This window comes from Talpa occidentalis, unplaced genomic scaffold (assembly GCF_014898055.3).
Source record: "Talpa occidentalis isolate TD23 unplaced genomic scaffold, MPIMG_talOcc4v2.1 talOcc4.12, whole genome shotgun sequence".
Classification (NCBI taxonomy): domain Eukaryota; kingdom Metazoa; phylum Chordata; class Mammalia; order Eulipotyphla; family Talpidae; genus Talpa; species Talpa occidentalis.
Window position 1 is genome coordinate 9,927,959 of NW_023601212.1, and position 15,425 is coordinate 9,943,383.

General features: G+C 49.7%; 1 protein-coding gene across 3 annotated transcripts in view; it reads right to left on the reverse strand.

Annotated features, from left to right (window-relative positions):
• The window catches only part of MLLT1 (MLLT1 super elongation complex subunit), a 69,851-nt gene that overhangs the window by 16,291 nt on the left and 38,135 nt on the right, over positions 1-15,425 (reverse strand). The window contains exons 4-5 of one of the 3 annotated variants that reach the window (XM_037505195.2): positions 4,034-4,177; positions 492-617 (exon numbers count right to left, since the gene is read on the reverse strand). In XM_037505195.2, the coding sequence (XP_037361092.1) occupies positions 492-617; positions 4,034-4,177 (270 nt within the window). The remainder of the gene's footprint in view (positions 1-491; positions 618-4,033; positions 4,178-15,425) is intronic. The other 2 variants (XM_037505197.2, XM_037505196.2) reach the window with 2 other exon arrangements.

The following is a 15,425-nucleotide window of genomic DNA, read 5'->3' on the forward strand; positions in this document are numbered from 1 at the left end:
AGTATGCTTTCTCTGCCTTGAGCCTCTGCCAAAGAAGAATTAAAGCCGGAAACACCCCAATGCCTGGCAGACAGGTAACTTGGCTGCACTAGGGAGGCCCAGGAGGGCAGGCAAGGCCACCACATCAGAAACACTGTCCACAGCGGCCAGCCCTGTGAGATGATCTCACGGTTCTGGTCAGAGTGGTCCTCAGGCCCAGCCCTGGCTCAGTGGGGTGGAGGAGGATGGGATAGGGTGGGCTCTCTGGCCTCAAGATGAGCAGGGCTGAGAGCCCACAACCACATGGCTGTTCCTTGCCATTCAGGAGGGTCAACCCTGCCAAGTAGGTGGCAGCAAGCAGCCAGGTGGAACAGAGAGCACTCAAAGAGGAAGATGCCACAGGGGCCAGTCAGGGACAGAAGGTCCAGCTCTGCAGAGGAGGGCGCCCTGAGCCCAGGACCCACCACTGGGCCCCAGTGCTCCCACATGACTGGGCCTTCCACCTCACTAACCTTGGAGCCGTGGGACGGTTTGATCTTCTTGGGGTCAGAGAAGGCAGAGAGTGGAATTGTGGGTAACATGGGGTAGTCAGGACTGGGCCTGGACACCGTTTCTGCTCCTTCGGGCATTACCATCACCTAGTGATAAAGAAGAGACAGATGTTATCAATGAGCAAGGGGGTAGGCTGGAAATCCGATGGGCAAGAGGAAGTCGACCTGTGGGAGTGTGAGCATGGCTGGAGGCCTTTGATTTTCCTTCTGATGGGGAGGAGGGAGAGCTTGAGCATCACTTTCCCAAAAGAATCCAAGGTATTTCCTCCATGAGGCGCTGGGTGCTAAGTGCTTAGACCAGAGCAGGCTCAGGTGGCGAGCAAAGAAAAGCTGGAGTCCCAGGACATCTGGGCCCAGGTGTGGCTGAGCGGCCTCAGGAAGGAGGACCAGAGCCAAGAAGATGTGCGGAGAATGCCAGAACACAGAAAAAGGCAGCTGGGCCAAAGATGCATTTAAGAAAGACCAGACGCAATTTTGAAAAGCGAAAAGCCAGCCAGACATCGACAATGGGCTGCCACATGGTAGAATAAGCAACTTCTGATGGACTTGAACAACCTCGCCAGGTCCTGTATGTCCTGGACTACTCCACTCTCAGGCAAGTGAAGTTGACTGAAATGAGGGAGTGACCAGCAAGTGAGGTCAGAGAACTGCATGGGGGCAGCTTCAGCTCTCAGCGAAAGCCATAGGCGGGCAGGAAGGCAGGCAGAAGCCTATAGAGGAAGGAAGCTGTGTGCTGCTCTTTGTCCAAAGACTACGGAGGAGGAGCAGCTTGAGGTCCTGCCAGGTGGTGCTGTCCAGGTCTAGCCTGGCTCCTATGGCACCTGCCAAAGGGACACAAGGCTTGTGACAAGTTCTCAAAATACCAATACTGTAAGTTAACAAAAGAGCAAGTCATCAGCCACTAAGAGGGAATCTTCCAGATGTCAATGAGAGAATGAAAGCATAAAAGAGCAAGGAAGAAAAGAGAAAAAAAAAAAAAAAAGGCACATTTGGCTTGGTAGAAGAAGCACGATTAATAATCTGTGGCACTGGGATTCCTTGCCAAGCCAAACCTTTCATCTGAGGAAGCTGAGGTAATGCCTGGTCACAGGGACACTGGGTTGGCAGCAAGGCAGTGGAGCCTCAGGGGCTCCCCTAACCAACACCCCACCTTCTGCCCCACTCTAAGGCACTGAAGCCCAAGGTCGATTTACTCAGCAGAGCCTGTATGACCACAACACTCTGAATCAAGGCACCAAGAGGCCAGCAGAATCTGGTAGCCCGGGTAAATCAGCCACTTCTAATTGCCAGGAACCCCCCTCTCCCCCCAAGGCTAGCAATGACACGCACAGGGCTAGAGAAGTAACTGAAAGCCCAGCCCAGGAACAGACTGCAGAGAAAATGCAGAGGATGCCCCTTTGCATTCTCTACAACTGACCCTTAAAAGGGGCAAAGAAGTATAAAACAGATCTCCTTCCAGTTCCCTCCTGGAGCTTCAGAAGGACAGAGCTCACTGATGGAAACACAGACCCTGACTGCGAAGGAGCCTCTGTTCTATGCCGGGGGAAGACAAGACACAACACTGAGGGGGTAGACACCAGCCACAGAGCTGCCTCTTGACTGTCTAGAAAGGTGGGACAGCACTGTGGTCACCATGGAGGAAGTGCCTCACACAGGAATTAGAGTTCTAAGGGACCCGCTGGAAAAGGGGGCGGGACAGCAAGCAGTTCCCATCAACTTACAGAGAGGTCCTCCTCCAGTTCGTCCAGCACTGACACCAGCACGGGTGGGGGCAGGGGTCATCTGCCACTGGGTGGCAAATGCCAGCCCCACGGGGATACCCAGAGCTCCAGAGTGGCTAACACTAGGCCCACAACTGAGGTCTCCAGAGCCACTGTCCCATAAAGGTCTGAACTCCTCCTAAGACCAGAGAACTCGGCTTTGCCATCCGCCCACAGCCTCAAGGGCCGGAGAGTTCCTGACCAGTCAACCAGTACCCTGACAGCCCTCACCCTGGGGGCAAAAGCACCGGCAGAGACCACTGCTCTCCCTCCCAGGTTGGCCTTTCCCGACTGCCAGCTGGACCTGCCCTCTCCACCTCTCTCCCTCAGCACCGCATACCTCCTCCTCCTCCCCCGCCCCTCCAGGTTTTATATGTTTAGGTGATGCATACTGAGCCTTCATCTCTGCAGAGCAAAGCCAGTCAGTCTCCTTGTGCAGGCCCCAAGGTCTTGGAGCTCAGAGGCCTACGGAAGGATGGCTGCAGGTCTGTCTCCTGGGGAGATGTGGCTATGGGGCCTTTGGGTAACAAAGGAACCTCTGGGTAACAACTTGGGAACATAATTTGGAAAATACTTGGCAGCAAAAGTGAGGCGGAGCTGCAGCGCTGGAGAGCACCATGAAACCCAAGCCCCTCCTTGCCAGAACTCCAGTAGACTGATCCCAGCACCTCCCTGTTCTGTTAATGGATTCCACCAGCCGTCACATACTAGATGAAAACCACAGACTAATCTTTTATTAGGAACACAGTTTTCTGCAATAAATAAATGCTTTTACATATTTAAGTTCATAAAAGAGCCAACTTAATTAAAATGACGAGGAAAAGAACAGTTCCCTAAGCCCAAGGAAACTCAACCCAAACTCCCTGGATCTGCCACACACACAAAACACGCGTGCTGGCGTGCGCTCGCACGCTCTCTCTCACTCTTTCTCTCGCTCTCTCTGTCACACCCCGGCCCCATGTCTCCATCGCAGCCATCTAAGCAAATGCTCAGTGACTCCGGGTCACTGAATGTGGCTTTAATATGCCCCTGAGGTCTCGTCTCCTCAGCCTGGATCTCCCTGGGCACACAAGCCCAGCTTGCATTCAAGTCCTCCTCCTCTACAAGCAGCCATCCCACCCACACCCAGCACCCCGCCCCCATTCAGCAAGGCCCCAACTCGTGCTCTTGCTGCTCCACTACCACTCCGAGATTTCCCAGCCACACAACTTGCTGCATACGGCTATGTTCCGGGAGCTGATGCCTGTATCTGGCCTCATAAGGAAAAAAATGCCAGGCAGCATACATTGTCAGGGAACCCCAGTGAGAGCCACTGCTGTTTGCCCATATGACACAGCTCAGCACAGCCTCGCCAATCTGGTTGGAAGCTGGCTCCAGCACCTTACTGTGCTGACACACTGGCCTCAAGCTCATTCCTCCCCACCCCCTTCATGGAGAAACATGATAATTAACCACAGCCAACCAGGATGCTGTGGGAATAACTAGTGACTAGTCATTCACAGCTGACAACGCCTCAGCGGAGACTTGGGACACCTGGGTCCCATCCAGCTCTACCAGGTGCCACCTGTGCAACCTGCTCCTCTAGGTCTCAGGTACCAATCAGGCGCCGGAGGAACCCCAAAGTGTCTCGGCGCCGAGGCCACCAAACACAGGGGCCTGGTGGAACCATGATGCTGCAATGTGGTGGCTGAGCCTCCCGTCAGTCAGAGCAGGGGCAGGGCCACCTGCTGGGGACAAACTCACCCCTCCAGCCATCAACAGCTTGTACCGGAAGTCAATGGTGGGGTTGTTGAAGGTGAGCTTCTCACAGCGCAGATGGTTGACAGGTGGGTTGCCCTCCAGGTTCAAGAACAGGTCATAGGTGAAGCAAACCTTGCGAGGCTCCTCCTTAAAGAAAACAAGGAAGTTGTTTCAGAGGAGCAGGCGGAAGGCTGCAGAGAGAGTCAGGAACAGAAGCCAAGGGACAGAGGTAAACTTGACTCCCCACTGTTCACTCGGGCATTTCTTTCTCGTTTACTTGGAATCCATTCCTTGTCCCCTCAAACCTTTATCTGCTTCTCTCCTTCTGTGCCTCCTTCCTGACTTTTAGTTATCCAAACTAAGTCAACTCATCCTTTGCAGAGGACCCAACAAAGCAGGCTCCAGGACAGAAACAACAATCATTATGGATCAGTTCTTACAGAGTTAACAGAAATACCCTGCTGTGGCACTACAGCCTCAAGCACAGCGCCCACAGACAGATGGAGAAACCGAGGCTCGAAGATATACAGCTGACAGGTGGTGGTGCTGAGCCCCAGTTCCACGTACTGAGGCCCAGGATCCCAAAAGCCTCTACCTCCCACCCCTCTCCTGGGAGGGAGCAAAGACACAGACCCAAGCAACAGGAGCAAAACTCAGAGCGACACGCCATGTGTCAAGGCATAAAGAGAACACAGACATGACCACCATTCACTATCTGCCAGGGCCTGAACAAGGACTGGGGTGTCTGTGGCAAAGGTCAGGGGTGCTGAGAGCAGAGCCAGGTTTGCTGGGAAGAAAAGCTGCAGGTGCTGGCTTCTTCCCAGGCCCAACAGCGTGTCCACAGGGTTGCATTTCTGTAAATCTTGACAGAGCAAGATGCTTTCACGTTCTTTTTAAAGAGTCTCCCCCTTGCCAATTATATCAGCCCCTAGTCCCACAAAAACTAGATATGCTACTGGTGCAAGATATCAGGCTGGTGATAAAGGGTGAGAAGCCTTAACGCGATGCAGGCTACTAAAGGAACGCACTCTTTAATAGAAGCAATGGGCATGGTTACATCTGTGGGCAATGTATTCTTAACAAGGGCCAAGGCAACTGAAGGGGGAAAGAATAATCCCTTCAAAATAGCCAAATGTATAAGGGGTGACTGCACCCCTATCTCCCGTCATATACACAAATTAATTCAAAGTGGATCAAAGACATAAATGTAATGATAAAACTATAAACTCTCAATAGAAAACACAGGTGTAAATCATGGCCTCAGATTAGGCAACTGTTTTTTACTATGACACCAAAAGCACAGCAACAAAAGAAAAATAGGCAAACAGCCTCAGAATGAAACATTTGACTATTAAAAAAAACACTAAGAAAATGAAAAAAGACCCTAAAGATTGAAAATGCCTCTAAGCACTTAGCATATATGAATGCTTCATGGCCCTCAAACATAGGTGCTTATGCTGTCCCCATTTCATAGATGAAGAAATTCAAACAGGCAGATAACCTGCCTGGTGCCACATGGCTGATCAGCAGTGAGCCAGCATTCACCCTGGGCAGGCAGAGTTCTCTGGAACTCCTGATTCTCGGGGCAATTTCTCACACCCACACAAACCAAATAGGGCAAGGAAGAACTCTGTATGACTCCCTAGAGGTACACAGTGCAGAGGAAAGCAGGAGACAGTATAGGCTTGGCAAAGATCTTCCGGCCCCCCCCAGAGCCCAATCTGTGCCCCTCTGCTGATATGTTCATCACAGCACACAGAACAGCTGACCAGGGCTCCTTCTGGATAGGACCTCAGGTCTGCCAAGCTTAGGAACTTCCAAGAGAGCAGAAAACCCCTCCCTGAATGATCCTCACAAGCCAATCTCTTGAGAAAGCCAAAACAGCCAGCACTGCAATGGCCCTGAGGGCCAGAAGTGTATCTGGAAGGGGTGGTCGAGTGTGCCAGGTGGTAATCCCAAGTGTAACATCCTTAGTCATGGCAGCCGCTCCCTACACGCGTCCTACTCTTTAGCAGAGGCAGTAGTGGCCAGTCTCGTGTTCTCAGGCCAGGTCGTGAGCAGCCACCCACTCTTCAGGCTACTGGCTGTGAGCCAGCGTCTCTCTCTGGCCTCAGCAGCCTAAGATGCAGAGGAACTGGCCAAACTGGTGCCTGTCCCCAGAGACGACATTGTGCACACTGTATGCTGTCCAGTACAAGGGAGTCTAAGGTGTGCGGTCTGAGCTGTCAGGCTGGTCCTGGCATGGGGCACATTCAAGCCCCGTGTCCTATGGCCAGCTGACGCACTTAGAATTCCTGACACTGCCCCACCCCACCTTGGGCCCTGCTCTTCTGTAGTTGGCAGGACTGGTCTGGAGGATACAGAGGTTTACTGCCCCATCCTGAGTACCAAGAAAGAACAGGCATCCCTCAGACTCAGAGGGTCTTCTGAGTAGCCAAGGAGGACACCCAGTTGCTGAGGTGTCTCTTTGCTATCTCTGCCCTGCCCACACTTGTTGCAGGGCTTGTTCGAAATTCCCTTGTGAGAGGCCTTACAATGTTTTGCAAAGGGAAATGGGTAAAAAGGGTGAAAGGATGGAGAAAAAGATTTGAGGTTAAGAGATACAGTCATTGACCATATCTGAATACAAGCACTGACCTTATCTGAATCCTGATTTGAACAAATTATTAAAATGTATGTGTGTATGACATGAGACAACTAGGAGAACAGACATTATAGGTATTTGCTGATATTAAAGAACCAGATATATTATGGCTAGGCTTTCTTAAGAGTCTTATCTTTTTCAGACACAGATTGAAATGCTTAGAGATTAAAAGACAGGATTTGATTCAACATAACCCTGGGGGTAGAGAGGCAAAGCCCTGCCGTCAGTGTGTAACTGTGGCCTTTGTGTGGTTTGCTGTTTTTCTATGTCCTTTACCTTTTTAAAGTTTTCTACAGTAAAAAATTTTAAATAAATATGCTTGGCTCCACCCTGCCTCACTTGGGCCTTTGTACTTGAGTACCGAGTGGCTCACCATAGTGCTATGGACAGAGCTGCAGACTGGGCAAGCCCCATCTGCATGGAGTTCTGGGGCCCTTGGCCATCAGGCGCATGCCTCCTTCTGCTCAAGTGCCACTTAGTCAGCCCTTCCCAGGGTAGCACCTTCTTTAACCCTCACAAATGCCCTGAGACTATTGTTCTCACCATCCACAGAGAAAAAACTAAGGTTAGTGTCGCTTAACCATTTACCAAAGCCACATGGAGGCAATAAAGGCCAGACACGGGAGCCTGTGCACTGCAGCCTCAGGCTGTCCAGCACTCAGAGAAGTGGACTGAACTGCTTCCAGGATGGGAGAGAGAACCGCCAACCAAGGGTAAAGAGAACATCAGAAGCAATATGGAAAATATACACCACCAAGCCTGAAATTCCACCTTCAGGATTCTCGTGCACAGAGCATGTATGAGGAGGCGGCCCACCCAGGTCTCCCACAGCAAAGAGAAGCCTGGAGATGCCCAAATGTCCCACAGCTGAGCCAAGGGGCACATTACGGAACATTGCAGAGGGTGAGACAGAACGTATGCACTGACACAGGAAAGACCACAGCTACTTTGTTGAAAAGCATGCACTCACACATGCATTCACACAGATACACTCATGCCAACAAAAGGGTTAAAGGAAGGCCTTACAACTAACAGTTTATGGTGGTTACTTGGAAGTTGCAAAGAGGATTTCAATTCCTTTCAAAAGAATTCCTTTTAAAAGAACAATGTGCAATGTGGGCTAAAACCCAGAGCTTTGGGTCTGTGACCCTCTGGATTACAAAGCAGTTCTGCCACCATCTTGCTGTTCATCCTGGTCAACCCTATCTGCACCTCAGAAAATGGAAGAAAGAAAACCACGCGGTCTGGGTGCATGAGGGGAGCAGGGTGAAAAGACAGTGACTCTGGCTGGGAGGGCAGCAAAGCTGAGCACAAGTCCGAGCCCCCCACATCCGCCTAACTGCTCTATCAGGGCCGGAGGACACTGCTGCCAGGTATCTGGAGTCTAGAAGGGTTGGGCACCGCGAGCTGGTGCTGCAGCCCCTAAACAACAACAGAAGCAAAGCCCTGAAACCATGTGTCAACAAGGGGTATCTCTGGAGGTCAGAGGTGTGAGAGACATTTTCTTTCTGTACCTTCAAATTCTGAACAAAATGGTACGTGTCCACTGCAGCCACCAAAGTGACAAAGGGAGCCAACTGGAGCCACACTGCACCTGCACTGGCTGCTGCTGGAGCCAAGGAAAGACCACCCCAGGACACGCCTAGGCAGCATGCTGATTATTCTGAATTGAAAGAAATGAAGAGGCAGAAGATCCAAAATGATTTCTTGTTGTGGTAAATTATCTCCCTAAAAGCAGACATAAATTTTCTCTGTGGTGGTTCAGAAGCTGGGAGAACGCCTTGCAGCCTGATCATCCCAGGTTAGCACTTGCAAGGTGCTTCGATGCCTAGGTAGTAAACTCAGGAAAATTCCATTTTCTTTGAATTGTGAAATTCCTGGTTGCTTTTCCCTGCCCAGTTTAGTGCCCCCCTTTCTAGAAACTATACAACCTAGGTGGGATAACGGGGTGCCAGGGTCCCTTTTCTACGTATGGACCTCTTTGTGCACATAACTGAACTTTGTTTTTCCTCCTGCTAATTATCTCTCTTGTGTTGGCTTAATTATTTTCCAGTCATCTGGCCCTAGAAAGAAAGAGGAAGACGGGCTTCCTCCCCAACACTGCGTAACCTTGAGCAGATGACAGCACTATGACAAAGCTTCCTCACTCGTAAAATAAAAACACCAGTTCCCACCCATACGCAAATGCTCAAAACTGCTGGCCATCAGCACCACCCACGTGGGAGGAGCGTGGGGGGGGAGGCGGTGGCGAGCTGTTGAGAAGGTATGTAGCAGAATCCCAGTGCTTTGAAGACTTTACTTACACGTGAATGTAGAACACAGCGGGAGAAAGCCCAGAAGAGACATCTACTGTTCACCCCTTGAGAATAAAGACATTTGGGGGCAGAGGCGGAAAGGAAAGCATTCTGCTTTTTTACTTTGCAGGCTGTAGTAGTATCTGAATTCGTGGTGACCTCAATACATTCCTGTACTTATGAGCAATTAGAAACTGAAACAAAAAGGCAGAAAGACACACGCTACATTTTAAAGCTTTCCAATCAAACAAATATTTTTATGCTTAACATTAGCCTCTATTAGCTGGAGCTCCAACTTAATTATCTGTCCCCAATCTAACACCAAGAAGGGTGAGAGAGTGGCCTGCAATATAAACACATTTGTGAAAGGGCAATTTGAGAAAGAAGCCTGGAGCATAACAGATAAAAATGAAGATGGGCTGGCCCCAAGGTGAGCCCAGGAGAGCTCACAGCCAAAAGCCAAGACCTAGACCTAAGCGTTAGAGGTCTCTGTGAACCTCACTGTCCACTCTCTAAAGGAGGGTGCCACTGAGAACCCCCAAATCACAAGGTAAGAGAGACACAGAGCCGCTTATGCAAAAGCTAGGACAAACTCTCAAACTCCACAGCTCAACCCTGAGTGGGGAAGGGGAGAGGAGGCAGGGCTGATGTTGACAACCCTCCCCCTGCAGTAACACCCCTCCCCTCCTGGGGGGGGGAGAGTAACAGTACAAAAGATTCAGTTCTATGATCTTAACATAAATCAGTCAGGAGAGAGACCCTGGAGGAAGGAGACACCAAGCCAATTCTCACCCCCTTCTCGAGTGCCCCGGGGAGGGCACCATTCACTAGACAGTCAATTCTAGGGGACTATACTCTCAGGTGCCAGGGTGACTATGAACAGCATGGGGTCATGAGACAGCACCTCTTCTTGCACATTCACTCTTTTGAATTGCTTGTCTGACAGCAGATACCACCCTCCAAGAAATATAGATGCTTTGGAGTTCCCCACCATCGAGGCACAGGGGGAAGTTCCAGGGAAAGACAAACGGACCTGCACAGCTGGCTGGGCCTATTATGGCTTGTCACAACTCCACAGCACCCTGACCTTTTCCAAGAGCTCCTAGCACAATGTCCCTTCTGTTCTGGCTCTTCTTCAATCCACCAGTGAGGGCCAGCCCCTCGACAGCATCAACCAGCCAGCTGTCCCTGCTGTAGAACAGCCGCCAGGGCTGGCTCTGCTGAGGGGCTGCCCAGACTCCTGAACTCTGGAAAGCCCCAGAGAGCCTGAGAGCTGCAGAGGAGGTGTGTGGATAGCCAGCTTTTCCACCAGCAGCCAACACCCCCCATTCCAGTCTCTGGGGGTGGCAGTGAACAACAGTGACCTCAGAAAGTGGGTGCTTCCCCCTGAATCACTGAAGACCAGCTTTTGCCCACTGAGTCTCAGGTTTAGCTGAGGACAAGGAAAGAAAGCCCCACCCAACCTGAAATAAGCAACATTCCTAGCCCAGAGCCACTCCCTCTCTAAAGAGGGTAGAGAGGGATGGAGGAGCACAAGATGTAGTGGCCCTGGTGCCTCTCACAGCACGCAGCCAGTTCTGCCTACAAAGCTGCTCACCCCCAAAACACACATCAGTCAGGATATGTCCAAGATGTCTCTGAGGGTATGAGGCTCAGAAGATGGCCAGTGCTGAAATGGCCATCTTAATAGAAATGGCCACTTAATAGAAAACAAAAAAAACCCTTTCTTACTAAAACTTTCTTACTAAAACCATACAAGCTTCCTAATAAAATGCAGCATAGAGCTGTCTATGACTTCAGATAATAGCGTATTAGTAAAGTCATGGGAAACTGGCATGGTTAGGGCTCACTGTCCAAACAGCTTGTGGGGGTGGGGGAAGGCAGGAAGGATGGCTAATATTAGTGACAAATAACCAAAATGAAAGCCTTCTTCACATTCTATCATTTCTGAAAATTGAGCTCTCTGAAAGTCAGTGTGCTCACCTGATCTGCTTCTTTTTGTCCTTTCAAAGTATGTTATTAAATTGACAGCACAGCTCACAGAAAAGGGAGCCTTAGACTAGAAGAAACAGGATCAAAGTCGGGGGGAGGGGAAGTTTCTGTAAACCAAATGGTCAAGCTATGCTCCAACCAGCATTTACTCCTGAAGCAAACAGCTACAGAGCACACGTGGGGCTGCTGGGCAGGAGACAACAGACAGGACTTAGCTCTGACTTCTCCCCCAACCTCAGCACAGATTCTCTCATCTCCTCTCACTTTGCCCAGAACTCAGGACTAGGGGTAACCAGCTTGAATTTGCAAGAGGAAACAATTAGATCTAAGCAGCTTCCCCAGGAAATTTAAGTCACCTCAAAGGATGTTTAGATCTGGAAGATTTATTGAACCTACCCGCCAATCTCAGCAATGACTCAAAACCAAAACAAAACAACTCTACACTGAAGTCAGTCTGCCATGAACATAAAGCAGATGAATCATGGGTTCAGGGTAGCTAAATGGAATCTGTCAAGAGCTGTGCGAGCCCTAAGTGAGGAGGAAATGCATGGCAGGTACAGGACACGTGCTCAGGGTCACCAGTTCTGGAGGACACAGCCCACCAGGCCCTTCCCCCACACCTCCTCAGGCCCAAGACCAAGTTCTGAGGTCTGCCTGGAGGCCTCCTCCCATGCAGACACTCTGGGGGAACCCACAGCACCAAAACCTGCTCCTAAGTGACTCCAAGACACACACAATTACTTCCTATTTGGCAGCCACTGAATTACTTCTGGGAAAGGGTGAGCCGGTCTGGTATACAATGTGAGGTGCTACCACAAACAAGCTGGGATGGGCACAAGGTGGGAACCTTGCTGGGGCACTCTGGCGCCTTAGCCACAAGATCTCTGCCAGAGAGGCAGATGAGGTGAGAGGGATTGAAGTGTCTCCAGTGAGGGTCTAACAGCACACCCACTGGCCACACACTGCCCCAAAGCAAGTGGGATCATGCGCCCCCAGCTAACACTGCCAGCTGCCAACGTGCTTGCTTAGCAGGAGTGTCCTGACAACCTCACCAGCACATGGCCCGGTGGGCAAAGGCAATCCAAAGTCTCTGGTAAACCCTCTCACACTGCACCTCTGGCCTACACCCCAGTTCTTCTATGCAAAAATAAACAAAATCTTAAAAAAAAAAAAAAAAAGAATGTGACTGCCTGTTGACCTGGAAGCTGGGTCCAGGCAATGAGAGGTTCCTCACCACACACCCCACCAAGTATATAGGTTCTGCTGCCTTCCCAACTGCCAGAAGCTGTCAAAGGACAAATCTCCAAGATAAATATATTGCTGAGACCGTCTAGAAAGTGTACATGATTAAACTCAGTTAAAGTCTCTAATAAACTTTTAAGATTTGGGAAGGGGGCATGACTAATAAGTCTGGAAAAATTGTCTTGAGGTTGCCCAAGACAGTCTTGGAATACATTCCTTTGGTTCCTAAAATTTCCACCTGCCCAAGAGAGTGGTCCTCCTTTTTAAATTCAATTTTTCCTTGTCCTCCCTAGGGGTAGGAAGGGGTTCATATTACACCTAGGTGACCCCACAGCCCCCACCCCAGCCCCTGCCTCCCACCTTCACACCTAAGTTGCTCTCCACTTTCCAAGGGCCTCTGCTGACTCCAACTCATCCCAGATGCGTGGAAGGGTGAGAGGATTCACCAGAGACAGAGTGGGGAACAGAACAGGCAGACTGACTGAAATACACTGCTGAGGGGAGCAGCGGGCAAAACAGGAGAGGTCTGCTGTGCCATGTGGGATTCTCGCCTGCCGGCTGGATCAAACCCACAACTGCAAAGGCTGTGGACAGCTTCACAGTGTGGCGCTCAACCACCTGCGCCACCAGGGAGGCCTGGTAAACTTTTTTTTAAAGATTTATTTATTTATGCATACAAGAACTGGGGTACAGGCCAGGGGTGCAGTGGTGGGGGAGCGGTAAGAGGATTCACCAGAGACAGAGTGGGTAACAGAACAGGCAGATCGACTGAAATACACTGTGGTGGGGAGCGGTGGGAGAGTTAGGAGAGGTCTGCTGCGCCCTGTGGGTAGTTCCTTGGCCCAGGATCGAACTCGTGCTGCAGAGGCTGTGGATCGCTTCATAGGTTTTGTCTTAACCCCTTGCGCCACCAGGGAGGCCCCTAAGGCAAATTTTTCCTGAAACCCCTCACCCTTTCTAACTGGTCTTCCATGATACACTGGCGGCACACAGCATTTCTGCTTCAGAGCACCAATGACTGGTGATGCAGGCATTTAATTGTTATTTAATAACTCTCAACCCTGTTGGCTCTTGAGCTGGACTGTGTCGACTCTGGTCCATCTTATCACATGTCCCTGAACTCAGTAAATATCTGTTGCATGAATAAATCAATAAAACTGCAGCAAAGAGCAGAAGAAAATCAATTCCTCCTCCTCATTGTAAATAAATTTTTCTAAATAACCCATAATTGCAAAGAATAAATGACAATCACCCACCAGATACCATATTCTTTTCAGCAATTTCCATATGCTTTTTTAAACAGCTGTCTCAGCACCTGCTACTAGTGGGTAGGAAAAGAAACTTATGGGCCTTGGGTCTGGCAAAGCGTCTTTCGGTTTAACACTAAAAGAACATTCCATAAAAGAAAAAACATTGACAAGCTGGACTATTTAATTTTAAAAATTTTGCCAGGCAAAAAATAGTGTTGAGAATGAAAAAATAAGCCACAGACTCAGAGAAAATATTTTCAAACCTTATACCGAACAAAGAAATTATATCACTAAGAGTATATAAAGAACTCAACACTCCACAGCAAGAAAATATAGAATTCAGTTTCTTAAAAAAGGCAAAAATTTTGGATACTTCACCAAAGAAAATCAAAGAACTGCAAATAAACATATGAACAGATGGTCAGTGTCATCAGCCATGAGAAAAATACAAATCAAACCTAGGGAGATACTGTCCCACAGTCACTAAGATGTCTATAATCAAGAAGACAGGAAGTGTTGGTGAGGACGGAGAGAAACTGGAACCCTTCTACACTATTGGTAGGAATATAAAATGGTGCCACCCCTGTAGAAAACAGGGCATTACTTAAAAAATTAAACACTGAATACCAAAAGATCCAGTAACTCCATTTCTATTTATATGTCAAGAGAAATAAAGACAAGTATCCACAAAACAACTTGTATACAAAATAGCGAATATAACCCAACTCCTACCAACTGATGAATGGATAAATAAAACCTGGTCCACCCATAGAATGAAATCTTTTCAGCCATAAAAAGAAGTGAAGCACTGACACTGACATACACCACGACATGGAAGAACTTTGAAAACATTAAATAAAAGAAATGAGTCACAAAATATCACATTTACCTGAAATGATGAGAACAGGCAAATCTTTTTTTTTTTTAAGACTTATTTTTCTTATGCATACAAGAGCTGATTTATGGGCCGGAGGTGGCAGGGGCTGGGGAGAGGGGAGGGTATGTGTGAGAGAATTCAGCAGAGACAGAGTGGAGCAGAACAGGAAGACTGACTAAAATACACTGCTGAGGGGAGAAGTGGGTGACACAGGAGAGGTCTGCTGTGCCATGTGGGTCAGTTCCCTGACCAGGGATCAGTGCTGCAGTGGCTGCTTCATAGTGCTGAGACTTAACCCTTGTGCCACCAGGGAGGTCCAGAACAGGCAAATCTACAGAAAGTGGTTGTCAGGGCCTGGGGGTGAAGGAGGGGGATATGGGGATATCTGTTAATGGGGACAGGGCTTCTTTTTTCATAAAAATGTTCTGAAGTTGGAGAAGCGACCATGGAGCCAGTCCTATGGGCCACAGTCCCTGCCCCTTGCTGCCTGTTCTAGAGCTCCAGCTCCCAATAACAGCTGCTCCTGCCTCTGACTGGCCGGGCCATGGAGGCACTGTTACTCTGGAGTCAGAGCACACCTCTCCACCCTCCTCCGACAGTCCACAGGTACTGGCAAGAAGAGGGTGGAGCTTTTCTGCTCCACCCCCTGACATCCTGGCTTGGGGCTGCCTGCAACTACAGGAGGAATGCACTTGACATGACGACTTGAAAGATGAAACGCAGGTGGGCGCTTCCTTTCCTTTTCTCCATGTGCGCAACTCAGTCCCTGTGCTTTTTCAGCTGGCTTCCGTAGAACGCGGTGGGCCGCATTCTTCTTCACACACAGTTGATTCCCACTGGCCCTCTGGACTCAGCAGAGCTACCCTCTCCCTCCTTTCACCCTCCACACACGCAGTCAGCTCCTGTTTCCTCTGCTCAGCAAGATGACCGCCGCTGACACTCTGGTTTCTGCACCACAGGCACTATCTGAGGTAGGACAGATTGATCCCGCCACTTGCCGGCCCATAAATTCTCTCAGCTCTTTCTCTTCTCATTCCCTATGTAAATAAATCCTACATGTTGTTTCTCCCTGTGTGTTCTGCATTATGAAGTGTGC